This window comes from Rousettus aegyptiacus, unplaced genomic scaffold (assembly GCF_014176215.1).
Source record: "Rousettus aegyptiacus isolate mRouAeg1 unplaced genomic scaffold, mRouAeg1.p scaffold_m13_p_1, whole genome shotgun sequence".
Lineage (NCBI taxonomy): Eukaryota > Metazoa > Chordata > Mammalia > Chiroptera > Pteropodidae > Rousettus > Rousettus aegyptiacus.
This window is the reverse complement of record NW_023416284.1, coordinates 112,558,246-112,585,292: the sequence shown is the minus strand read 5'-3', so window position 1 is coordinate 112,585,292 and position 27,047 is coordinate 112,558,246. Positions and strand designations below refer to the sequence as shown.

At 34.2% G+C, this 27,047-nt stretch overlaps 1 protein-coding gene across 1 annotated transcript in view; it reads left to right on the top strand.

The window, feature by feature from the left end:
* Positions 1 to 407: 407 nt before the first annotated feature.
* LGSN (lengsin, lens protein with glutamine synthetase domain) overlaps positions 408 to 27,047 on the top strand; it is a 35,161-nt gene continuing 8,521 nt past the window's right edge. Inside the window, exons 1-3 of the mRNA XM_036219068.1 lie at positions 408 to 518; positions 24,124 to 24,250; positions 24,940 to 25,137. Of these exons, the coding sequence (XP_036074961.1) occupies positions 24,160 to 24,250; positions 24,940 to 25,137 (289 nt within the window). The 5' untranslated portion in view covers positions 408 to 518; positions 24,124 to 24,159. The remainder of the gene's footprint in view (positions 519 to 24,123; positions 24,251 to 24,939; positions 25,138 to 27,047) is intronic.

Genomic DNA, 27,047 nt, shown 5'->3' with positions numbered 1-27,047 from the left:
AATAGTGTTCATTCCAAAAGTTCATTTGTAAATTTCTTAATTAAGAAACTTAATTATAATAAATATAATGAAATATATTTTTTCAAAGAAATTGTATTAAATGATTGTTGAGTTCTCTGTGAGCCAGTGCTACAGAGGACAATGGTAAGACTTTGAATCAGAATATTGATAATAGTATGTATTTATAGTCTCCTCTTCCTAATATAATCACATTGTTATGGTTTTAGTATTTTGTGTTTATATTACCATAAATATAAATGTTATTTATTTCTCAGCCAAATATTATATTATGGTTATTTTTCTTTGGTAGCTTTTTGTTTTCCATGGGGTTAATTAATCAATTTGACTCTAAACTCTTAATCAATTGTCTAAATCTCCTCTTAATACAGTCAGAGCCATGACGTATTCTTACGAGGTCTGCCATTTCAAAGGATGTCTCCTAGACCTGCAGAACTTCTTGATCTGGAACAGTCTCCCTTGTGTACAGTTTCATCCTGGGAACTCTCTTCACCTTGTCTGTGAGTACGATCCCCTGTTTGTTGAACTACATGATTTCTAATTTTCTGGTTTGCTTTATTATGGTAGAGCATGGCTTTTACTAGCCTTCTGAGGAAGGATGAGAATGAAGGATGCCATGTTTTTTGAATATCTTAGTATATCATCACACTTTCTTGATAGTTTGATCTGGGTAGGTGACTTTAGATTGCCTTTCTTCAAAATTTCAAAAGCATGGTTGATTTTTTCCCCCTACATTTCAGCTCTGCTGTAGAGAAGTCCAAGCCGCTCTGACTCTTAATCCTTTGTAACTATATTCATTTTCTACTGCTGTGTTCCAAGTTATCACAAATATGGAGACTTAAAACAATATCTATTAATTATCTTATAGTTATCTAAGTCAGAAGTCAGAGCGGGTTCTGCTGGACTCTCTGTTATTAGGGTCTCATAAGGCCAAAATCAGAGTGTTGGCCAGGCCAGACCACATAGGAAGGTCTTGGGAAGAATCCACTTCCAAGCTCTTTTAGACTTTTGACCAAAGTTGACTTTTATTTATAGGATTCAGGTCCCCATTTTCTTGTTAGTGGTCAGCTTGGGGCAGACCACATTGCTGACAACATTGCTTGTCATGTGGTCTTCTCTATCTTCCAGCCAGCAGTGGTGCACTGAATCCTTCTGGTGTTTTCCATCGCCGACTTTCCCTTCCGCTGCCAGCCAGAAAAAAAATGCCCAGCTTTTAAAGGGCTGATGGGACTAGATTAAATCCACCTGGATGATTTCAGTATTTTTAAATCTGTAATTCAGGATTTTAATTGCATTAGCAAAAGACCTTCATAGCCATACTTAGATTAGTGTTTGATCAAATAACTGGAGAATGAAATTCTTGGAGATGGGGGCATCTTTAGAATTCTGCCAACCACAGGAATTATTTGTACTTTGCAAAAATCTTTTCCTGTCCTGGAAATTCTGAGACTCCCCTTTGCTACTTGATTAGAGAGTATTCCCCTCGCTCTCTTCAAGTTCACCTGCCAGTTCAAAAGCACTACCACCAGAGCCCAGTCTTTCACTACAGATTGCATGGATAGTGACCAAGAGGGTGGAAACTAAGGAATTGTGAGCTGGGTGATTCATTTTTTGACATTTTATTCAAATTACAAACTTTTGATTGTTCTGTTTTACAAGTAAAAAATTGAAAGTGATACAAGATTTTAAATGCCAAATCATATCTTAGGCTGATTAAAGTAAGTAGAAAATAATAAACATGTAACAGCATGCCTAATTTTTTTATATATAAAAAATAAGATTAAAATGTGAATAGGACTCAATTAAAAAATTATGCCAGCATACATAATGAGTTAGCTTATGGACTGTTTTCTTTCAACTATTCTATTGGCATGAAATTATAATTAGCACTGTTTCATTTTTTATGTTCCTAAGTATAATATGAGTAGGCAAGGCATTCTTAAAGTATAAGAAATTAGAAATCTTTTATATTAAACTAATCTTATTATACTAATAAAATTAAGATGTGAATTTGAAAAAGTCTCATATTTGAGGGGATGCAATGTTTTGATCAATTAGGAAAGATTTTCAACTCAAAAGAAGGTTGAGTAAGCTTGAAAGAATGTAGAAGGTGAAGAAGATTAACTCTGGCATGTTAATGGTTGAGGGTTGAGGTAACATCACTGTAAGAAATATGCTTGATGAAGAATGAATTAATGCTATTCAGCAAAATCAAGCTGATATAGGCTTGGATCAGAATTTGGAAGCAAGTATGGTATCTGATTCTGAATGCGCAGTTCTGATCCATGCAAAAAAAAAAAAAAGACAGTATTAATTTATGTTATTTCCCAAGTGATATTTAGAAAAGGTGATTGTCAAACTTCCTTACGTGTGATAATACTTCAATGCCTTTAACGAAATCTCATGGTCCATAGTATAATGAAATCGTTGAGCAATTTTTTGTTTGTCCATTTTTGGCCACTGACATTCAAGTTCAACTTGTTCATTAAATAAAAAAATACATATGTGTGTGTGTGTGTGTGTGTGTGTGTGTGCACGCGCGCGTGTGTGTGTATACACACACACATAATCTATAAGGCTCTAATGTTTCTTTTGTAGACATAAAGTATGACTATCCTCTATATACTTCTTGTCATTTACATTATGTTTATTGAATAATAAAATATGTGTCATGACTATTGCAAACAAATAATCTTTTAAATATTTAAAATCATTGATTACCTGCCAATACAGAACTACTAAAGTTTTGAATTAAAAAAAAAATGCTATTTTTATTATTCTTTGGACTGAACTAATTTTATAGTTGCATAAAAGAGTATAGATCAGTTGGATTCTTAGTGACAGAAATTACCTCTGATCGATGTAAGCAGAAAATGAATTTGTAAAGACATTGGACATTTTGCAGGGTCTTTGTGGAAGCTGAAACTGGCCTCAGGAAGTGGAGAGAAACAGACTGAATTGTGGCTAGAAGCACAGCACAGATCTGGCACTTATTACAAAGAATACTCCACCACTGGGTGGAGCGCTGGGTGGTGTAGCTTAGTTTCCCAACATCACTCCTGGGACACAAGACCCTGCCATTACTGCTTCTGGAAATCGCATATTTGAGCCACTGCTGCCACCTCCAAAACAAAATCTTCCCATCTCTGCTACTTTGCATCAATAGCCTTTGACTGGTCACTCTGTCTGACTGAGCAGAGGACAAATACCCGTTCCTAGATAAGGTGCACCCAAGTTGGCTGCAGGTGTTAGGAATTTAAGAATCAGATTTTTTTAGCTTCTGTAGTTAGAGTCGGGCTATTGCTCTCTCCAAGACTCTTACTATAGGCATTTCCCCATCCTCCTCAAACAGAGGAAGGGTTTTAGATGCTCGACAGTAAACAACACAAAACAAAACATTACCAACCTCCACAATAATGGGCTATGAGTAAACAATGCTCATTATGAATTTGATAAAGCAAGTAGCGAACCGAATTTTGTAATTTTATTTCATTTTTATTGTGTGTGTTAATATTTCTAATTTTAATACTGATAATAAAATTTAAAATGATTCAGTTTTAATCATTTTTCTAAAAATTAAATTCCTATATGAGATCTTGCATCATATTCTGAGATATCTGGAGTATTTCCTTTTTTTCTTTTTAATGGAGTCTTGGAAGATGATTAGGCAACAATGAAGGCCTGACGTGCAGATAGTTGCTATCTGAAGATGTACTTCTACCCTCACTCCCACCATTTTAAATATCGTGATGTAACAGGACCGTGAATGCCACCTTATTTATTTTTTTTTAGATAATTTTGAACTTACAGAAGAGTTTCAACCATAGTAGAGTCCTAGTACAGACTTCTCCAAGCTCCTCTTATATTAACATCTTATATAATCAATATTCTTGGCACAATACTGTTAGAGAATTTATTTGTATTTTACCAGTTTTCCCACTAATGTTCTTTTCCTGTTTCAGATATCACATTGCATTTAAGAATACTATTTTAAAAATAATTCTAGGTCCTTTACACAAACAAACTTTGCAATTCTTACCTGAGCTAATCACTAAACTAGATGATTAGTTGGAATTAATTTGTCAATTTTTTATTATGACAATTACATTATGGGAGAGAAGGAACCGTGAGTGGGTTTCCCTTTCTTTAATATCTTACAGAATCACAGAATATTAAAGTCAGTAGAAACTTGAGAGATCATCTCACCTCAAACCTCGTTTTTCACATGAAAAAACAGAGATCAAGAAAATTGGGTAATTTGCCTGTAAGGAACCAGTTTTCATATAGAACTCAAGTTTTTAATCTGCTGGCTGTTTCACTACAGCAGCAGTTCTCAGTATGGTCCCACAGAGACCCCTAGACCCTTTGAGAAGATTGTGTGGTCAAAATTATTTTCATAATGATACTGACATTATTTGCCTTTTCCACTTTCATTCTCTCATGAGTGTGCAGTGGAGCTTTCCAGAGGCTGCATGTCATATGGTATTGCAAAAGCAGATATGAAATTCTAGTAGTTTTTTATTTGTAGATATTAAAAAGATTTGTAAAAATTTAAATGGTGCCAAGCTTCTATTTTTATGTTTTGAAAAATGTAGGTATTTTTCTTAAAAATGTTATTTATATTAATATGTATTATGTTTGTTATTATTCTATTTTAAAATATAGTAAATACTGATTGACATAACCCACATAAATGAAAGGTTTTGGGGTTCTCAATAATTTTTAAGCCCTGTCTCATAATTAGAATGTCATTCCTAAAAGAAGGAAATATGGATAACATGAACTATCAAATCTGTTAAATGAATGATGTTATAAAAATGTATTCTGTGGCACTCCCTTTCTTTTCCTAAATATAGCTCTGGCTGTTTTGGAATAATATTTAACTCATTATATCTGATTGCAAGCTCCTTATGTGCTTTGGAACTCTAGAATTTCATGCTTTCATATTCATAATTGACTTCATTTAACTTTGTGAAGTTTGTGCTAAATATATGAATACTTGTAGATATGTGCCAACAATGTTAAATTAAAGTGATTCGAACTAGTTTTTTATTTTATCGAATCTACATAATTATCATGTACTTTTTTCAGAGAGTTACATTATTTTTTATATATTGCTTAATTAAATTTATTGAAGAGGTAGATGACAGAAGAAATTCTCTTTCCAGAGTAAATGAAAAGGACAAAAAAAAATTCTCATGTTCTCTGTCAATCTGTGTATTATACACGAATTCGCTGATGTTCTACTCATCCCCACCTAAGGTATTTTTTAAAAGTGATTGGTTTTATATCTCAATTTGTAAACAGATTTACCATTTTCTTAGAAAATGAGATGTTTCTAGGCAAAATTGGGGAGAGATGGGTGGTAAGTGGGTGGAGAGGACATCCAGGAGCTTTTGTTATCTGGACTTCCGGAACTACTAGGAGAGCCTAAATATTACTCTTCATAATTTTTTGCCACATTGTCTTCAATAAAGGGTGTCAGTGGCAGTCTTCTGGTTGTCAATGTCGCAATCGGATACATATGAAAGAGAAGCATACTCCTGGGGCTTTTGGAACAACCACATATCTGGAGAAAGATAAAGTGGAAGTATTCTGTCACTGTTGTCATGGCCTTATGTTGACCTTAAACCACAATTTTGTGATTGACGGAGGTAGTGAGAAAGACCATTCTTTTCTCTGGACTCATTCTCAAAAATTAGTTATTCCCTTTCTCCCATTGGGCATGTTTTACTGTATTTCTTTAGCAGTTAGTGGTGGGAAGGCAAGAACTTGTGTTTCATACATTGTTTTGTAATATATAATATACATAAACATGAAATAAAACCAGAATCATTGTGATTTTATTTCCCCCCACTGTTTCTCCTACAGTGAAAGAATGAGTTTAATCTTTCACTTAATTTGCATCCTTTGCTCTTCCAGTTCTGTTAAATAATTCATCAGAAGGCAGTAACTTAGTGGTAAACAACATACCATTTCCCTTTGTTGATACTTAGTAAACTTTAGCTTCTACAATCTGTTCTCATAAAATGAATCCCATCATTCCTTTAATCATTTTAGTCACTCTTCTCTGGATCCATTAATTAGATTACATCTTTTCGGCAAGAGGAAGTATTTGAGTTGAACAGTCTTTCCATATGTTAGAAGAATGGTAGGGGAAAGACTTGAATTTTATGTTTATGGCTCAATGGCTACAATCATTTTGACAGATATAGCCTTCTGAACATTGTTGGTATTGAAGAAAAGCTTGCAAATGAAAAATGTTGAATATAGATTTATTGACAATTTATTGCTTCCCATCTATCTCTTCAGGCTTTTACTACCTTTTGGATCTACTGGACTGATCATTTTTTTAAAAAAAATCCTTTCTGTCTTGGATTTGTTTTTTTTTTTCTCTTTTTATTTTTCCCTAGGAAATCTGATGTACATTGCATTAGTTCTTGGTTTTCCTTACTGAATATTTAAGATTAGCTTTCCGAGATTTATTAAAAGTGTGCTACAATTTGTTCACTTGCTTTCTACTATTTAATTTTTTTCTATTGTCCCATTTCCACGTTCTTTCCCTCCTTTTTTGCTTATGTTTTTTAATTAGGTATTTTTTGGAACAGTCAAAAGTAAGTGCATGTATTAATATCTGACTTCTGTCCCCAAATGACCTCATTTACTTTTTAAAGAAAAGTTTATAAAGATAAAGAAGCTCTTTTGTCTTAAATAATCAGGTAAAAAAAAAATGGTTGGTTAATCAAGAAAGTCAGCTGAAATAGGAGATCGTAAAAAAGAGTACATGCTTTAAACATATTAGTTTAAATTAAGTCATATAATTATACATTTATTAGCCAATTTATTGATTTTGAATGTCTTTTTTGAGCATATCTCCATTGATTTGAATCCCATATTGTCTTCTTTTATAAACCATTATCTTAATTCATCACATAAAAATAATAAGATTTTGTATTTTTTTTGTGATGCAAAATCATAAAGAGCATTGTAAGACAATCTGAGAGAATAAATCTTAATAAATTTTCTTAATTTTTTTAAAGATTGTATCACTCAAACTGACTGAATTTAACATTTATTAGACGTGTACTGCTATAGACCAAATTCCTCATGAATGAGATTAGGGTCCTCATAAAAGAGACTTCAGAGAGCACTCTCACTTTTTCTGTCACACGGAAACACGGTGAGAGACACTGAATCTGCCAGCACCTAAATCTTGGACGTCCTCATCTCCAGAACTGTGATAAATACATTTCTGTTATTTATAAGCTACTCAGTCTACAATATTTTTGTTATAGCAACCTGAACTGAGACATATATCACTTTCAAGTCTTTTTAAATCATTACTTAGTTCTAAAGAAGTATTAAATATCTTTATTAGCTTACATGATATTTAACTTAACTGTGTGTTTGCACTAATCAGCGCAACAAGGATAAACAATTTTGAAAATAACTACAACTGACTTTTAGTATGTTTACAACTAGACTAGTGGGAGAAAAAGTTGGGAAACTCATGAAAATAGCTAATCTTGAGATTTAGAGTCAGGAAAGAGTCCAATGCTACTGAAGAGGGGCCAAAGACAATTTGACTAGGAGGTTAGAGATGATAAGGTACAGGTCCAGTGAGTACAATAGAACTGGAAAGATGCTCAGTGAGGAAGTTATCACTGGAAATGAGTATCTCTGACTTATGATGTGAATCTTGTGCCACCACTGTGTAGATAAGTCTACTCTGCATCTGACACAAAAACTTCTAAATGAAGAATAAATATGTTCTAACAACTTAGTAAGATCTAATTGTTTAACTGATTTCTTTCTCAGAAATGTACCAATTCAATGTTTTATGATACAACAATTTTTTCCATTTCATCTTGGATATTAGAATTAGAGGATTAAGAAAAGAGGGTGTTGCTATGGATAAAACAGCATTTAGATTGCTGTGTTTTGTATAAATAATTGACTTTCTGGGTATTTCAGCTGTAATTTTTTACTTTGTCTTAATTCTATGAAATAAATAGATGAGTTATTAAGGTTTACAATGAGAATTAGCATTCGCATTACGATGAAGTTGTGAAAAATCAACTGAGCGAATAAGTAAATAGGCCCAATTTAGTTTTTTTAAGTTTTAAGAGAGAAATGAAAAATTTTCGTATAGTCAGTTTTGTAATTAAGAACAGAGAACAAAATTTTTCAGCAATATAGCAACTGTTAAAAACAGTATGTTTGAAATCTATATTATGGTTTGATTAGAAAAAGAAATGGAAGGAAACTGAGAAGATATTGAAATTCATAAGGCAGAAAAGGGAGACAAAGAAAGAAACAGATGAGAGATGAACAAAGAAACAAATTAAAAAGCAGAGCCGATTACAACGAACATAAAATGATGACTATGCAACTACAGAAATAGAATAAGAGGGTTAGACCTGGCTGACTGGCTGGAGTACTGGCCTGGGCCTCCTCGGGCCTACAAGTCCCAGAAGAGATCAACTGTGGAGGCTATACACTCATCCATGGAAAGTGCTTAGAGTGGGTTGGGTTTGATTCAGAAAAAAAAAAAAAAAACCCCTCCTTCTCTCACCAACTGTTTTTGAAGTCACAAGTGAAGGCAGCAGAAGTGTAATTTTAAACTTTCTTCGAGAAAGCATTTCCCATTTCCTCTGACTGAGTTAGGATTGTTTATGGGACCATGTAGGCAGATTGTATATATTGCTAAGCTCACTGTGGCCAGCTGGGAAGGGCTGAGGTTTGTCAGAGACTGATATTTGTAGAACTGGAAAAACTAAAGAAAGATGACTATAGTTATAGAATGAAGAACCAGAATTTAGAGGCCAGAAGGGACCCTAGAAAAGATAACGAAAATGGGAATTATAAATGAGTAGATGTTTCCAATTGGTAAAAATCTGGGTCACTTACATTGTATTTTTTCATTTGTGTTTTTGTCTGTGGACTTCGATAGCACAGTTGTCTAATAAGGGTTCATCATCTGAGTCTAACAATAGATTTCATTCCAGAATACAATTGTTACATAACAAAAATTCAGTATGTTGGAGAAAAAGTCAATCAACACAGTTTTAAGCTTTGTATGCCTTTGTTTGTAGGAAGTCAGGCATAAATGAGCATTTGTCATTCGACTCTTCTAGTGCATTTCCAGCACACTGTGCCTTGGGCATGACACATCAGAGTCCACTGTTTATCTTTTATTACCTGCCAGACCCCTCTGGAAAGAGCCTCCATGGAATTCATCATCTGCAGTGTTTGTTTCAGGTTTACATATAAATACATGCTGAATGCATTTGTTGAGGATATTGTGGTTTCCAAGGGTGACTTAAATAAAAGCGTGAGATGAATAATGAAGGGGATCTTCTGCAGGAGGTATGACGTTAATAATTAAAATGTTATTTACCAAAATACTAACAGCAAAGCTCCTTATTGCTTTATGTCAACTGTTTGAATGCCAGTATGAATAAGGGGAGCATGGTCATACTTGTTTCATGGCTATTTTGGAGAAGTTTGTGAAGAAACTTTCTTTTCTACCACACGCTGAATTTATAAATATAATAAAAACTAAATTCAGAATTTGTATTAGGAAAGCTCACTTAATTTTAACAATCATTTAAAATTACTTCATTAAACACTGAGTTTCAGAAGCTTAAGGATGTTATAAAAATTTTTATGCCTATTTTGGTTGTGACTAAGAGCACAATCTTTGTTTTTGTCAAAGCATTAGTCTCGATCTAATAAAAATGCTTGAAGGTTAAATGATTAAAGTTGAAAATTGTGTGGGCTAAAATATTATTAATACTTTTTCTCCTACCTTCTAAATTTTTCTAGCTGGGCAAATAATCAAATTAACAGATTAACAGGAAAAAATCAAATTTTAATACATGTGCATGGGGAATACATATAACCATGAAAATTACAAAGATGCTGAGGCGACACTAGTTACACGTGGAACTTCAGACAAAGGGGGAAAGGTTGGGAATGGGGTCTTAAATTTCAGGAGTGATAATGAGTGGTTTACAGGTAGTTGAGGAAGAGCAAACATACATGGCAGGCAAGTTTTTGCTAGGCGACTATGGGATAGATCTAGTTAACAGGCCCCTGCCTGAAGCCCTCCTCTTTACCATACTTAATTCAAATTAGTTTAAGGCAAACATCATAAGATTTTCTTCCTGAAGCAGGTTTTTCTGTCTGAATCTCTTGGGTAGAAAAGGCAGGGAGGGTCAAAGTTTCCTCTTAGTCTTTTGTTTCTTAATAAATAGCTTATAATCAATATCTTAAAAAGGCAGCTTCAGGGTGGCAACACTTTGGTCCCCTTCAGAACCTATTTTCAAATTATATTTGAAATGCAAGGCATTTTAAATAATAACTACTCATCTGCTCTAGAAGATATTAAAATATTCAGTTGTCAACATGTACCATTTCTCATTAGTTCTTAAAGTATATGTATCCAACTTCTATTCTTGTTTTTCAGACAGACTATTCTGAAAAGCTGAAATGTAGACTGGGAGGCATGCTTTGGTCAAGTTTGGGAGGATGTGAGTTTTCTTTAGATGAAGTTGAAAAATGTAATGCAAGAAGAACACTTACCTATGTTCAAGGCTCAATGGTAGACCAATGCATTGTGTTTGAAATAACAGCATATAGAGACTAGACCTGATCCATACCCCAATCTAGTGGAGAGGACAGCTAAAAAAAACCTAAGGAAGAATAAGGTCACTGCTATGGACACTGAGTATAAGCAATGTGCTTTGGGATGTAGACAAGAATGAGTGTACTTCACAAAGAAAGTGGGTATCACTATGTGAAGAAGGGACTCACTGAAGAGTAGCTGTGGCTTATCAAGTAGTAACCTATCATTGCCAGAGGCATCAAATAATGGACGTGTTTGTAAAAGAAAACAAATTTATCTGAAAGTAAATTTGTAGCTTCAAATTATGGTTTAGAGAAATAAATTAGTATGTACATACTTAGCTTTAAAAAAATTTTATCTCTAATTATTTAACTTCTTGGAGTAGATTTCGCTACTCCTGAACTTATGGTAGAACTTTGTGTTTTTCCCCAACCTCTCTCAATTTTAGCCAAGGATTCCAGGTGACCCAGTTTTTGTAAAAACTCTTAAGAGCCATACTCTCTCCTAAGCAGTTTAGGCCAAATGTTGACAGTTCACTCTTAGGAGGATAGACAAACCAACAGTATGATATGAATGTACACAATTTTCAAGGCAAGAGACATACTTTCTCTTTTGGGAAAAAGTGTCTTGATACTTGGTATGGAACGTTATATTTAATAGGTGTAATAAAGGAGAGCCTTGGTGTCCACTTGGCCCAATTCTCCACTGAATGAAATCTGTGTTCTCCTGAGTAGGGTCGGATTTTCAGGAAGAGAAAGTTTATGGGAGGAAAGAGGGAGATGGTGTGTGAAATTCCTTTTCTAGTTAACTAATGACTGGAAAAGGGCAATCATTGTGCTCCATACCAGATGTTCTGGTAACGTGAGCAGCAGTGACCTGAGGTAAATTGCAAAAACACAGCAGCTGAACAAAGGAGCAATGGATTCAGAAGGGCAGATTTTGTGTGTGAAGAAAATTCCTTAGCATCATCACTGCCCCAAACAGAACAAATTCTTCAGTACAAATGAACAATTATTCAACTTAGATTTGGTATTTCCATAAAGAATATTTTACTGAGATTCTCTATTCAAAGCAGTGTCATAAAGTCATGCATTCAGCCAAATTCTTAGCACTGGTGAACAGAAAATAGATCAAAAACACATTCTTATCCCCAAAATGGACCTTATGGGTGTATGAAGTTGTGAAATTAAGGGAAATGGCAACACATCATAATAATTAAAATCTGCTTATTGAAAATCTTGTGTATGGTACTGAAGATGGTTGATATACCCAGCGAGTTGGGTAAGATATGTTTTTTGCCCTTTAGATGTGTATGACTCATACAGAAAACGCTGACACAGGTAGATACAGAGGACTGATACTTCCACATTGCAGGAGGAATAGATGCTATCCAGGGTGAGACCAGAGGTTCATCCTGCTCTGCAGCCTATATCTGTCTGTGTGTCAGGGCACTAAGCACAGCTCTGTGGGAGGCTATGACTGACCTTCTAGAGAGGGAGGACTCAAGGCCAGAGATTTACCTGCCCCAGCTTGCCCTATTTTCTCTGCTTTATGCTATCGTCTGTGCAACTCTATTAAAACTTCCCGATTCTATTTGTATATTTTAAATGTGTTTTGCCTCTTAAGATTCAAAGTTTTATTTTCAGACTTCAAGGCTTTTAGTTCATTATATATTAATTTTTACTTACCTCAAAGCTAGCTTTTACCTGTTCAAGTACCTCTCTTGATGTTAAAGATTAGGTTTATGTTTCACATTTCAGTGGTTAAGAAAACACTCCCTGAAATCGAAATGCCCATGTTTTAATTTTGGCTCTACTACTAACAAGCTGTGTGACATGGAGTAATTATTGAATTTCTCTGTGTTTCATTTGGACATTAATAGTACCCACTGGAATAAATTTTGTGGAGAAATTAAATGAGCATATGTTAAATACTTAGAATAGTGTTTAGAACATAGTGAATATTCATTATACAAAAGTTATTTACCACATATACATTATTATCTTGTAGACTGATCTGTAATAGCTCACCTGAGTTTTCATTTTTTACAGCCTTGAAAAGTTTTACACTTTTTTATTCACACAGTAGAACTTTGTTTTTTGATATGATTATGATAACAATTATATGTGGTATACATTTACATAAATAAACACACATCTATCCACTTATAACCCATTAAGGCTTTCAAAGGGTACAGTGACTAGAATTATATTTATTATTCTAGTTCTGGGCATATCATCTTTTTTTAAAAGATAGATTGCCTTCTCCAGTCACATTTAAAATATTCTTTTTGATGAGGCCTGGTAATTTATCTGTAGCAGTCCATCAGTTGATATCTTCGCCAACTGTTCTGTAATGTTCTTAGATCTTATTTCACACTGTATTACAGAATCCATCTTCATAAATATATATTATATACTATACACATATTTAAAATTTTCTATAAGTCCTTTCTTACCTTTGAAGCATATCTGTTGCTTTTTTGCCCATTCACAAAGCTTTCAAAAATTACTTTAATCTTCTCTACACAGAAAAACATATTTTTAGGTGCAAAATCTTAATTTCTCGGGAAACTTGAAGATTTCTCTTTCAGTTCATGTATAAAAGTGCTAAATAAGACCAGTACTAGTGACAAGCTCACGGAATTGACTAAACTTCTTGCTTCCTTTACTATTTTAGCTTTCTTTGTTATTTAGCTTTATCTTATGAAAATAACATGGTGCTGTACCTTTAGAAAGTAATTTTTTTCCATTCTCTGAGACTATTGGTTAGGCACATTTTCTCATGTGAAATGTTCTGTGGCAGATTTTGCATTTCCTTGCCCCCAGAGGTGAGATTTGCTCTGGCTTTGTGCTGCTGTTGTGTATTTTGCCATCTTGCTGGAAACAGACATGAGATTCAGAGTTCTTCACATGGGTAACAGCCACGTCATTTACATTGTAACAATTCTTTGACCCACAGGCTCTTTTTAACCATAGTTTCTCCATAATTCTTGGGTAGATGTGGATATATTGTATTGCAAAAGTGGTGAGCATCTATGGAGGTAGAACTGGAAATTATCTGGTCATCCTTGACATTTGACCATCTAATCCCTTCATAAATGGGTTTGAGGATGAGAAACCTGATACTTTTTCAAATAAGCCATCCCATTTTTAGCCCATTATATTAAGTAAAATTCTGATTCTCTGTAATTTCCAAGAAATGTATCTATATTTTCCTTCTGTGCTTAGTTTCACCTCAAAGGACAGAGATACTACTGAACTTTAAATTGAAATGGAAAGTTTATATATACATATATATATAAGTTTATATATACATATACATATACATATATATGTATATGTACATATACATATATACATATATATGTATATATAGTCTTGAATTTCCTGCTGCCTTTTATATAAAACTGTTCAGCATTCAGTATTAAAGGCAACATTTTTAGTTTTTAATACTTTGTTGCCTGTAAACTTTCTAAGTAGCGTGAAGAAATGAAAAAGTGATTCAAGTCATACATTTGGATTCTGCTACTTTCTAGGTGTGAAGTTAAATGAGTTACTGCATCTTTCAGAGACTCAGCGGCCTCATCACGAAAATGGTTCTACTGGTAACTTCCTCATTCATAAAATACATACTCATACATCTTTTTATCACATATTATATTATGTTCCATGGAACAACAAGTAACTAACCTTTATCTCTCCTAGAGCATCTAGGCCTATGACTGTCCTATTCTATTCATAAAGTACTTGTTAAATAAACAAATTAGTTCTGTACAAAGTAGGTGGTTCCAGCAATTCATTTGTCAACAAGAGGGTAAATGTATTATATATATTCACTTCAATTTCTATTTTTGATATATTTAAAAATGTGTCTGGTTCCAATCAGTACTGACACATTAAATTTTTACTAGAAACAACTATTAATTTATATTAGAAAATGAACCATTACAAGATTTATTTGTGGTAACAAGAAACAACTCTTTCTGAAAATATTTGCTTGTTAAAAATCTAAAGTTTATGGGAAAAGAAAAGATTTTTATTGTTTTTATTTTTATTTTCCATTTTACTTTATGAGTTTCTGTACTTTTGAATCTTTGCAATGAGAATTATTACATTTGTAATAAAGAATAAATAATGACAAAAACCTCCAGAGATTCCATTTATTCAGATGGGACCTTGTAAAATGCAATAAAGTTTAAGGATTAAAATTTTTTAAAAAATGTACAGATGGTGGTCTAGATTTCAGAATAAGGTGACCAGTGGATAATGTCTCCCTAAGAATATCTCATTTTCTGTAAATTGGGAAATGGTGGCCTTTTGGGTCCTTATCCATAATGATCTCAGGGACTGTCTAATTTTGTGTGAGACTAAAGTACTTTGCAGAAATAGCTTGATTGAAGGAGTGAATTACTTACTAGACCATAAATAAGTCTTCTAAGTTTTCAAATAAGCTTCAAACCATGCTAATTTATCTGGTTGGTGAACCAGATAACTAAAAAGGAAAATACTTTGGGTAGGGTCTTGAGTAAGAAGATATGAAATAGTTCAACATCTACAAACATAGTTAATGACCAGGACTACAGAAAATAAATATTTGTCATTGATTTTTTTTTAATGTCTCTGAATTTTCTTTAATATTGCTTCTTAATTTTTAGAAAATTCTTTTGGAATATTCAGCATGTTTGAGCATTGCTATGAGGAAACATAAGAAACAATGTCTTGAAAGGAATAATCATATCCCTGGAGATAAGGTGTAGTTTAGGGGCTAAATATAGTGAAATAACTCTGAAAGAAAGATGAAATTAATGTGGTAAAGGGACAGAGCTGCTGTGTAGAAGCTTTTCTTTTTCTAAGCCATTCCTGAGAAAACTTTGAAGCATTATTTCCTCTAGGAAAGCTGTTTTGATTATATCAGTCTATTGGGTTACCATCAGGTCCTTTTGTACATCCAAAGAAATCTCATTTGGAATCATTTATGAAGGAGTGAGCTGAGTCAAATGTCTCTCTGGCCTAATATTTCAGTATGGTAGGCCTTGTTTGGCATTCATTAATTCATTTATTAGAAAATATTTTTTAATTTCTTTTTTATTCTAGTCAGCATATTAAGCACAGGATACATTTAAAATGTCGCCTTTTAGGAATCTCTGATCCCTCAACTATATTTCCTTGTCAGTCTGCCCTGATTTCACTTTCTATTCCATTTATCTTGAATTCCATATTTCATTATTTTAGTTTCTTACTTTCCAATATCTTCAACTTATTTTTGTCATTGCATTCCTGAGTTTTTGTCCTCATAATACCTCTACCCCATGTTTTTCATGTCTCCAACAGAGCTTTGCCAGAGAAAATTACTTATCTGTTGAGGTTGGTGCCACTATAACTTTAAAGTCTCCGGTTCCTGTGGGGCACTAAAAACATTTTTGTTTTTCGAGTGGGCTCTTTCTTATACTGTTATCGCTATATTAAACCATTTCTATCCTCCTTAACCTTTAGTCTTTCATATCCCTACTGCCTGGGACTCTCCCACTTGAAAGACAAAATTGGAAGCTCCACAACTGTCTATCTTTCCTATCCAGAATGAATAAAAAAAGATAACCTTTGCTTTCTAGAATAAATAATAAATATCAAGCGTTTAAAATTACTTTTAAATTCAGATTCTACCCCTTATTGAGTGACATTAATTTCCTCAAGGCTCAGTCAGTTCTGTCATTTAAAAAGCATTCATTGAATATGGACAATTCCCTTCTTCCATTCTGCCTCATAATTTTTCTCTTCCTTTTAATTTTTCCTCTATTCTCCTGTTCTAACATTCTGTATTCTTTTTATTCCTCTTATAGAGGAAGCTATAGTAAAGTTAATTCCTTCATTTCAACTCTAGTTTCCATTCTTTTGGTCCTTTCGGGGACCTCACTTTATTATTTATTTATTTATTTATTTATTTGTTATTTGGGCAACCTCTTTATTATTGACTCTTTTCTTTAAGCATTTAAGCATTTATGTCTTTTATTCCTAAAAGCAAATACTTTTTTAGGATCCCTTTGTATTTTTCCAGTGGTCATCCTCTCTGTTTTCTTCTCTTCGTATTTTCCAGTTGTATTTCCTGACTATCTCTACTTGATGATGGAGGACATTTTTGTTATGCTTATTGTGTTGACCTAGGCTAAACACCTCTCATTTCTCCTGACCTCACTGTAGTCTGGTTGCTGCTCACATTCTTCCCCTGAAACTGCTCTTACCAAGACACCTAGTGAACTGGGTTGCAAAATAAAATGGGCAAGTCTTAATACCAACTTTATTTATCATTTCAGTAGCATGTTCTATTGGTGTTCCTTCTTTTAATACAGCTTTTATTTTTTAATGTCAATGAAAGCACTCTGTCTCATTTTTTTTCTTTTACCTTCTGATCATTTCTGACTACTCTCTGAGATTTCATTCTTATGTTTACTCACTAAATATTGCTGTTTCTTAGTTCTATCTTATTTTTGGAAATCACTGCTCTTTTCCTTAATGATTCCAACCACTGTCAGAGCTATGCTTTTTCCTTCCATTTTATCTTTTTATTTATTTATTTATTTATTTATTTATTTATTTATTTATTTATTTATTTATTTATTTATTAGGCTGACTCATGGCCAATGCTTGCTGGATTTCTCCAGATGGCACAGTTATCTTAGATTCCATGTGCCCAAAACAGAACCCAATAATTCCGCTCTCTGGTCTCTTTCTCATTCTGGGTTCTCTAGTCAGGAACCAGACTTTTACTTTTGAGCCTTTTGTCTCTTTTACCTTCTATAACCAGTTAATCATCAAACTGCTAAATCTATCTCCCAATTTATCTGTAGTATGCTCATTTTTCCTCCCATTTCCGTAGCCATTATCTTACTTCAGATCAATGTAATCTATACCCTATGTTGCCCAAGCAGACATTGAGAGTCTCAGTAATTCTTTGGTTTATAGATGTATTGGTTCTTACCTCTAGAAGGGGCACTTAAATATATACTTGGCATTTAAGGAATCACAATATTTGGGCTAAACTAATCATTGACTTTGGTTTAAAAAAAGCTACTTTAATGAATGATACTGAGAATCATTTTACAAAGCACTAAGTGAGCTCTCTATAAACAATTTACCAGTTGTGATGAAGACAATATTATGATTTATTTGAGCAGGCTCCAAAGTTTAATAAGGGATCTATTTTCACTAGAGACTTAAGAAGATTAATCATCTTTGAATGGGGTGGCTAGAGCATATCTTCCAGGGGATTAGGCTAATTTTGAGAGCAGTGGCCAGAAGAGTAGATAATTATCTCATTGGGATAGGCTAGACAAGCAATAAGAGCCTGGCAAGAAGGAAACAATGTTGGCCATAAGAATGAAACTAGTTTTGTATAGGTGAAGATAAGGTTTGTGTGTGAAAATGGCCAGCTATGGAGCCGGGAGAGATTGATGAAGCTGGATTATGCAGTACCTCAGAGAATACTTTGAATTTTTCCTGAAGTTGATGGAAAATTTTGGACATATCCCAAGCAGAGAAATAATGAGACCAAACTGTGATTTAGAGAAGTAACATGGGCAGTAGTCTGGAGGATGGGTGGCAGAATGACAACATTAAATGTAGGGAGAATAGTTCAGTAACAGCTATGGTAACCCAGCTGACAGGATGCGAAGTGGAAGCACTCATTTCTCAATGGTGAATTCACTGAACAGAATTACCACAATGTATTTAACTCATCTTACTTTATGATGCTTTTAACTTTTCACTATTATAACAAAGGTGGTACTGGACGTGCACATAACTTTACATATTTAAATTCTTGTCTTTGACCAGGTTGCCAGAAGTATGAGTAGTAGTTAATAGGTATGGATATTTTTAGGTTAGGTGATGCAAATTTGTGATGCGTTCTTGGAAATATCTATTCTGTAAATATTTTGAATACATTTTCCTCTCCTTTTCTTTGAAGAATATACTCTAAAGAAATTGGAGACATTCTTTTTAGTTTGACCTATTCTTTAAATGTGATTATCATTGATCCCCTTTTTCCATTATTTCTAACAGAGGTTAAAACCCTTTGAAAATCTCTTGCCTGTTTTCTTTTTTTGTGCACCTTCATCATTATTAAAAACAGAGTGTATGGTAATTGCATTAATGATTATATTTTAGACTATAGTGAGTATACAGGGGTCAAAATAAAGGTTTTTAAAGTATTGACTTTAAAAAGGTAGCTGTTAGAGAAAATTAAAAGTAAATGAATAAAATCAGTGATATTTAGAACCTAAATAACATTGGTTACTTTATTGGAAGGCAACTTTTTAGGTCAAATTAAGGTCTATGTTTAATGCTCGGCAGAATCCCTTTAGGTTAAGCTTCTTTTAGTTAATTTGATCAAGTCAATGAGTTGAAACGCAAAATGACAAATTTATATTAAAACACAGGAACAACTTTCAAAGAAACATTATGATGAGAAAAAACATGATTTATGAAAATGTAATATGAATCATGACATTCTGTAAGGCCATTCCTATGTATGAGACAAAGGAGCTAACTGATGGAATGATAGAAACATTTTTGAAGTGGGAAAAGCTTTTCTGGTGGAAATGTCAAAAGAAATAAGAATCTACCTGTTGTAGAATTTTGAGATTGTCTACATTAAGTATGAATTAGATTTGCATATTAAGTTAGGGGTCCATGAGATAACCTAATATGAGGTATCTTCTCAACAGAAATTCCCAGCAATGCCATTGTGCCTGGGTAATAATAATCACGACTATATCTATTTAGTACTTACTATGCATCAGGCACTGATTGTTCGATATAATGGTGCAACCGGATTTGTCAGCTGCAAACCTTGTTTTCCAAACTGGTTTGTAAACAGCTGCAGACAAGAGTCCTTTAAGGGTCTCCCTAAACCCTTCAAACTTCTCTAGCTGTCCTACTGTTCCCCTGGGGCTCTTGGACCTCTCTACAATCCACCAACTAAAGAGTTAACACCTGGCCTTGCAGAGGCTCTCTAGAATTCTGTCTTAGCTTTCCAGCACCCCAATAATGATGGGGGGAGGGGAGTTCTGACTGACGGTATTCATTAAGGATGCATTAAGTACTTGTGCTCTAGAGCCAATTGTCTGAGTTCAAATTTTAGCTCTACTACTTACAAGATGTGTGATTTTGAGCTAATTAGTCTTTTTGACTCAATTTTCCTCATATCTAAAATGGAGGTAATAATGTATATCTCAAGTGATTGTTCTGAGACTAAATGAATTAATACACATAGAGCATTTAGAAGAGACTTGACACATAGTAGGTAGGATACAAGCATTTGTTATTTTTATTAGTTGTACTTATGGTTAAATGTTTGACCCTCATCTCTCAGTATCACATTAGAAACCACTCCTGGGGAAAACATAGGTGGTCCCTGCTGCTATCCTTGTGCCCAGCGGCCCTCTAGAACTGCTGAATAGTCTGATCAGCATTCCATTCTTTTTGCGATCTTCTGTGTGGCAGTTGAGAAACTTTCTTTTCTTCTTTACCACTTACTTTATATTTTAAATTAATTACCAACATCTTAAAACCATAAAATTTCACATAAAAATCCAGATTTCTGGCATTCCTTGGAGTTTTGGATAGATGGCATCACAGGGCGACATTTTGTTGTGGCAACGATTGGCGAGAGCAGTGTGTCCGCTTCTGCCCCGGAAGGGGCGTCGGCTCTGGTGTTCACCATCTAGCCACTGCATCTCTGTCATCTGCCTGGAATTTGGATTTGTTATCCCTGAACTCCCTGAGTCTTTCTTTGCTACACAAAAACCTTCAACCTCCATAACAACACTTTATTATCTAGACAAGATAAAATTCTTAATGAAAGAAACCGTGTTTTATTTATTTTTATGTCTTTGCCTTACCCATAATAGGTTATTCATAGTCCTCACTATTTGGATTGATGAAGTTTAAGCTGGTGGTGAATTAAGATGGTTTTAACCCTTCTACAGGAAAGAGTGATAATAAAAATACAATTGTAAAAGAAAATATAATTGAGGAAGTCCAGTGAACAAGTTTTTATGAGTCACACACATAACATTACACAATAGAACTGGAATTCCATCTAGTTCAACTGTCAGGGTATGGCAATGTGGGAAGCTTCCCAAATATTTCCCATTCTTCCTTGGCTGTCATATGACCTTGAACAAATCACTTAACCCCTGTGGATATATTTCTGCCTTGGCAAATACATAGGTAATAATAAATGCTTCCTGGATGCCTTCTGAGTATTAAATGAGACATAAAATATTGTCTGGTTATGAAATATTTGTGAAAAGTTAATATATTTACTGAGTATGATTGTATTTGTGGTAGTGTTTATAAATGAAAATACCAAGGCTTCAGAAAGACTTGCTAATTAGTGGGAAACAGAATTAGAACTCAAACCCCATGAATCTTGGCTAGTGGATTTTTCACTGAAACATCGTTCACATTGTACCTAAGTATAATTGAAAGAGTAAGGAGAATAAAAATACTCTAGTGGGGGTGGAATAAACCAGGGATCCACTAAATTTGTTTTAGCCATTAAAGCTATGTCTACACTCTGAACATCCTAGTATATAAGAGAAAAATCAAAGGACTGAACTAAATATATTCTTCATCTGAAAAAACTTGTTTTTCTGAGCATTTATTATGGAGTCAGAGACATGTACTGTGACTTAGTTCTTGCGTTTTATTGATGAAATTTTGAGCTTAGTGACTAGGTGAATTGTCTTTGTCGTCTTCTTTAGAATCTTTCCATTTTGGTGTGGTTTATAGGAAGGCAGGTGAATGTTACTAAAATTAACTTTCTCTGGGCTCAAGTCTCTGGCATTTAAGAAGCAGAATGGTTCTAAAATAATAAGACCTGTTTATTAACTGCATCTTCCATTCACTTGTGCCCCAGGGCAAGTGATTCTGGGTCTCACTTTTCCCATTTGTAAAATAGTGATTCTACTACCTAGGGGTAGTTAAACTGAGGAAATGGGCCTGACAAAGTGCTCAGTTGTAGCACTTTGTAGCACTCAGTTAATTCAGTTGTATGTTAGAGTTTGAAGCTGGAGGAAATCTTAAAGTTAATCTTTTTTGATTCCTTCAATCTGTATATGAGGGGATCCCTAATGTGTCAAACTAGTACAAATGTTAGTCTGCTCAGTTTCCTTTGATATTTATATACCTGGCCAAGTATTTCATTTTCTAAACAAGATTTCTTAAAAAAACAGAGGGATGCATAGATAAAAATATTTACCAAAAATACAATTATATGAGGTATATTACCAATAATGAAAATTTAGAAATGATGACTATGTACTATATAGGCTAACATGTCACTGTCAGAATTCTATAGAAATGTATTGGGGAAGTTTACGCAAATATTTGAATAAAATCATAAACCACTAAAAAATCCTACTCTCTCATGATAAGTGTCAGATAATCCAAATATGATTATCTGGAGTGAAAGAAAATACAATTTTCTAAGAAGTGAAACTTTAAAATAACAAAAAGTCTTTATCTTATGAAATATACCTTTATTAATAAGAATAAAAAATACCACAATTACATAGAAACACAAAAAAGTGAAATTATTTTTTTTCCCTTTTTAGTCTTCAGTGGCTGAATTGGTTTTATTGACAAATGAGTATAGCTGTGCCCCAGCAATCACTTTGGTCTTGTATTTATATAACTTGCCCGCAGATATGGAACTTCTCAGAACCTGCTCTTCAAGAGTCAATAGCTCAAAGCATTTTAGAATATAGTTTTTGACCCTGACTCTACCACTTTCCTCTCCCCTCAAACCACAATGAGGAGCTTGTAAAAAACATTAAAAATACTAGTGTCAGCTTTAAAAAGTTTTTGCGTGTGTGTTAGCTTTTGTGTCCTGGGACTGCAGGGGCGATTCTGTCTACAATTGATGTAGAGACACCCGAACTCTCCACCTACAACCTCTGCCTTACTGTCCAGCTCCCCACTGAAAACAGCTCTAAACAGGTCTATCAAGGGATCCTGTTAAAGATTTTAATTAGAGTGTAAATGTTTGGTTATTTTGTTTAAAAATGTTTTTCTTTACATTTTCTTAAGCTATAAAATAGTTTGAGGATGATATCTATTTTATACATACAAAGTCACACTTTTCTTATTTGTAAGAAAAATTAGGTTTACATTTGACAGCAATTTTAGAACAATAGCTATGCCACCATGTAGATTACAATATTGAGGACAAATAAACTTTCTATGGTCTATAATCTGATGATGTACACATCAAAAACTTAAGCAAACATTCTACAAAGGAAAGCGACTTGACCTGGAATTTGACACGGTTCACATCCACATCAAGCTCAGACAGATTAATTAGCTGCTTTTTAATCAAATAAATTCTGGTTGCTTTGGAGAAGGAGCACTGATAAAACATCCAAAAATCACCAATGGCCACATTTCACTAAAAATCCCTTCCACAGTAAGGCTTTCCAGCTTCCATTAACAATCAATACAAAGAAGTGGTAGTGTGACACCCTTGTGTTTCCCCAATGGTCTAGCAGTATAAGGAAAATTCCTGTACTCATCTCTTGCTGATAGCCAGCCCCTTTGTAGTCCTGCCTGCTGTAAGCTTCCAAGCCTTCCGGTAATGATTCTGCACTTAACTCTGAACACTTCCTCTTGCCTTCCTCCAACACCAGGATGAACTGCCACTTAGCAGCTGCCACTCAGAATGGGTGGCTAACAGTGGCAACAACAGCAACTCTTAACTAAACTTGGTCAAGTTGTATTTGAGGAAGAGAAGGAGAAGAGACAAGATACCAAATGATGGTTTAAGTTCTTTTATTCAAAACAATTGTATTAGTTTATGCAATTGATAACAGCAGGAATATAAAATTAATAAAAACTTTATTTTAATAAATAATAGTACACAGTCACCAACTAGCATCTTGTAAAGTTTTTTTTTTTTTTTTTTTTTTTTTTTTTTTTTTTTTTTTTTTAGTAAATATTGATGTTATACTGATAAGGGTAAGGAAAAAGAGAGAAAAGAATCAAATTCTCAGGTACCTGTGCCTCTGGTCAAAAACATTAGAGATCCTAACAAAGATAAAAATCATGTAAAGAAGACTTTTCTTTCTTTTTAGCTGAAATGAGTTTGGTAAAATTATTTAGAAGTGTATTATATAAAATACCCTAGAATAAAACATAAAAATAAAAATTTTGACTAGTTGGAAAAAATTTTAGTTTCTTTCATGATATTTTCTGTATCACATATAGATAAATATACAGAAAATCCAGCCTGTCAGTAGAATGTTGGGCTTTGTAATTTTATTCAAGTGGATATGGAAATGACAAAATTTACCACTTTATAAAAGTCTCTCATACTCATTTTAAAATTTAGCTATCCAATCATCATGGCTTCTTGACATCCAAATTTAGTTGTATGCATGGTCTGTTATTTGGCTTTTTGTTTATTAACTTTTACAGGATGCAAGAGATGAAAGTAATGAGACTGAAGCCAGCATGATAAATAAATTAAGAAGGACAAGAAAGAAAGCCACCAAACCACATACTGCAACTGAAATAGGAGAAGTGGATATATCCAACTCGAAAGGTATCTTTCTACTATGCTCCTTCAAGAATATGTGGTCAATAATAATCTCTGTTTGGTTCTCCTTTTTATAAGACATTTTTTTTTCTTCTATCATAGAAGCAAAAACAAAGAAAATTAATTTCTGTATAAGCAACATAAGGCATGGCAAATACAGGCTTATGATGTAAATATATACAAACAATCAACCAAAATATTCAGAATTTAAAGGGGACAGAAATAGGAGATAGTAGTGGGTGGAGGGAAAGAGAGAATACAACAGAAGAAACATATAAGAAGAGAAGTACATATTTGCCCTGAGAATGAATACAAAAATCATTTAGGAGGCCACAATTAAGGCATGGAGTGAGTTTCCATACTACAGGTTGGAATTACAACTCAACTCCAGTGGATCAGTGATGAAACTAGGCTTTAATTTGGACAATAGACTTAATCCCAGGAACAGTGGAGTTCCAAAGCAGCAGCAGTAGAAATGGCCAGTGCACAGTGACAATCAAAAGCAGTCAGACATTTTGTAGATTTTATTATTTTTAAATTCTCTGCAGACAATTGTATCCACTGATGGCCTGCAACTGAGGTATGTCACCGCCTAGAAATAAATTATTGTCTCAAGCATTTCTCTCTATATCATATTGAAAGACAATTGAAAACAATGGCAACATGTTTTAACATTTTTTTCTTTCTTACAACAGAAAGGAGCAAAAAACAAATGGCGTGCCACAAATTGGGAGATACTAGCAGACTAGTTGTGGGACCTGGCTCTGCTGAATCTCATCTGCCACAAGATGACAAGGACTCCCAGGATCAGACAGCAGTGATAAAATCGTCACCCTTCAAAACATCAGCCAGCACTCCTGGTGGTGATTTCAACCCAGACTCCAGCTATACTGGTAAGGACTCTGAAATAACCGGCATGTGGTTCTGACTACTAATCCCAAATTTGTATTCAAGTTAGAGATAATGTGAGGTTGGTTGAAGAAAATAGGGAATGGTGCTGACTATGACAAACTAGAGCAGAGGTTGACAAACTGTGTGGCCCAGAGACAGATTCAGCTTGTGAGCTGGATTTTATAAATAATATTTATGTATTGTCTATGGCTGCCTTTGTGCTACAACAACATAATCGAGGTGTTGCAACAGATACCATTTGGCCTGAAAAGCTGCAAATATTTAGTATTGGGCCCTTTACAGAAAATGTTTGCCAGCCGATGAATTTGAGAATGCATGCCCCATTCCAGGTCATATCAGAGATCCAGCCAATGGTTGCTATGGAGAAATATCTGCCCATTGTTGCCAAATACAGTTTTATTGAAGAGAAGCCTGAACTCAATATTTTTATATGAAATTTTCTGATACTTAAGTGTCAACTAATTTTAAAAAGTTTTCAAACACTGGGAAGACTAATAAGGAAACATCTACTGGCCATATTGGCTCTCCCACAGTTTTTGACCTTTGTATTCTATAGTTTCAGCCAAAAAAGAGAGAGATTGAATTCACCCTTTCTTAGCCTCAATTCACAAATCAACTATAGGAACGTGGGCACCATTACTGATTCAAGTCAGTTAATTCAGAAGCTCCCTCTCTGGCCCAGGGCTAGATTAAGTTTTTAGAGGCCCTAAGTACCAAGAAGTTCACAACCCCAAACAAACCATCTTCACATATATTTTAAACACATTGAAAAATAAATATAAGAATCAATCCTCAAAATAAGTGCAAGGAATTACAACATGGTATTTTTTCCTCTGTGGTAATTATTCTGAGTTGAAAAAAATTTTTTCCCCCGGAGGAAAAGGTCCCTGCCACCACACTCACGTTTCCACACTTTATTGTTTTTGTCCCTGCTTTGTACCAGGTAATTCTGCCACCTGTGCTTTCTAACGCTGCTGGGCTAATGTGAAATGATCAGAGGGTGGGGTACACGTGCACTATCAGGGTGGTTCTCAGAGTGGCCCTGTGAGGGAAGGAGGGTAGGCCCTGGGAAAGGAGCATGGCAGATCATCCCAGGCATTCCGTAAGCTAAATGGATGACAGTGTACTCTTGAATGTACTTTTTCCTTTTTGAACTCATATTTCTGAAAGCCCAAATGCCTATTCAGTCTGCCTTTCATAAGTGACCATGGCTTGCTCTCTACAATTGAAATATGCCCATATTGTCACTGAGAACAGGCAACATCTCTCCAAGGCCTTTTAGCTGCTGTAGAGCTTAGAGGGTTTTGGGGTTTTGTGTGTGTGTGTGTGTGTGTGTGTGTGTGTGTGTGTGTGTGTGTGTGTATGTGTGTGTGTGTTATGTTTTCTTATTTTTTCCCCTACACTTACCGCAGTAAAACTTCTTCTATAAAAGTACACCGACTTAATTTATTAGTCCTCTGAGGGGCTAGGAAAGGAAAACACCTCCCAGGAACCACACTATAAGGAAAACAAATGAGCCCTTGAACTGGCAATTATCTGCCTGCTATTTATCATGTGCTTCTGGGAGGGGCTGACCAAAAGGTTTAATTGTAACTAACGAGTATGATTTATTTAAAGAAAAGAAATTTAGACAATGAAACAACAAGATTAGTTGCTGTCTTAAAAATGAAATTAGATTGGATAGGGTTCTCATATTTGGTGAAATAATTGAACTTTTAAATAAAAAATGATATTTACGATACATGCCAAAGTATGTAATGTCAATTTTTACTTGTTAATTAGACAAGGTCGAATCATGCAGCATATATTAATTAAACCACATGCCCACTTATTAAAGTCTTTGAGTGCCTGTAATATACCTGTACTGCTGCAGGTACTGGGCATACAGCAG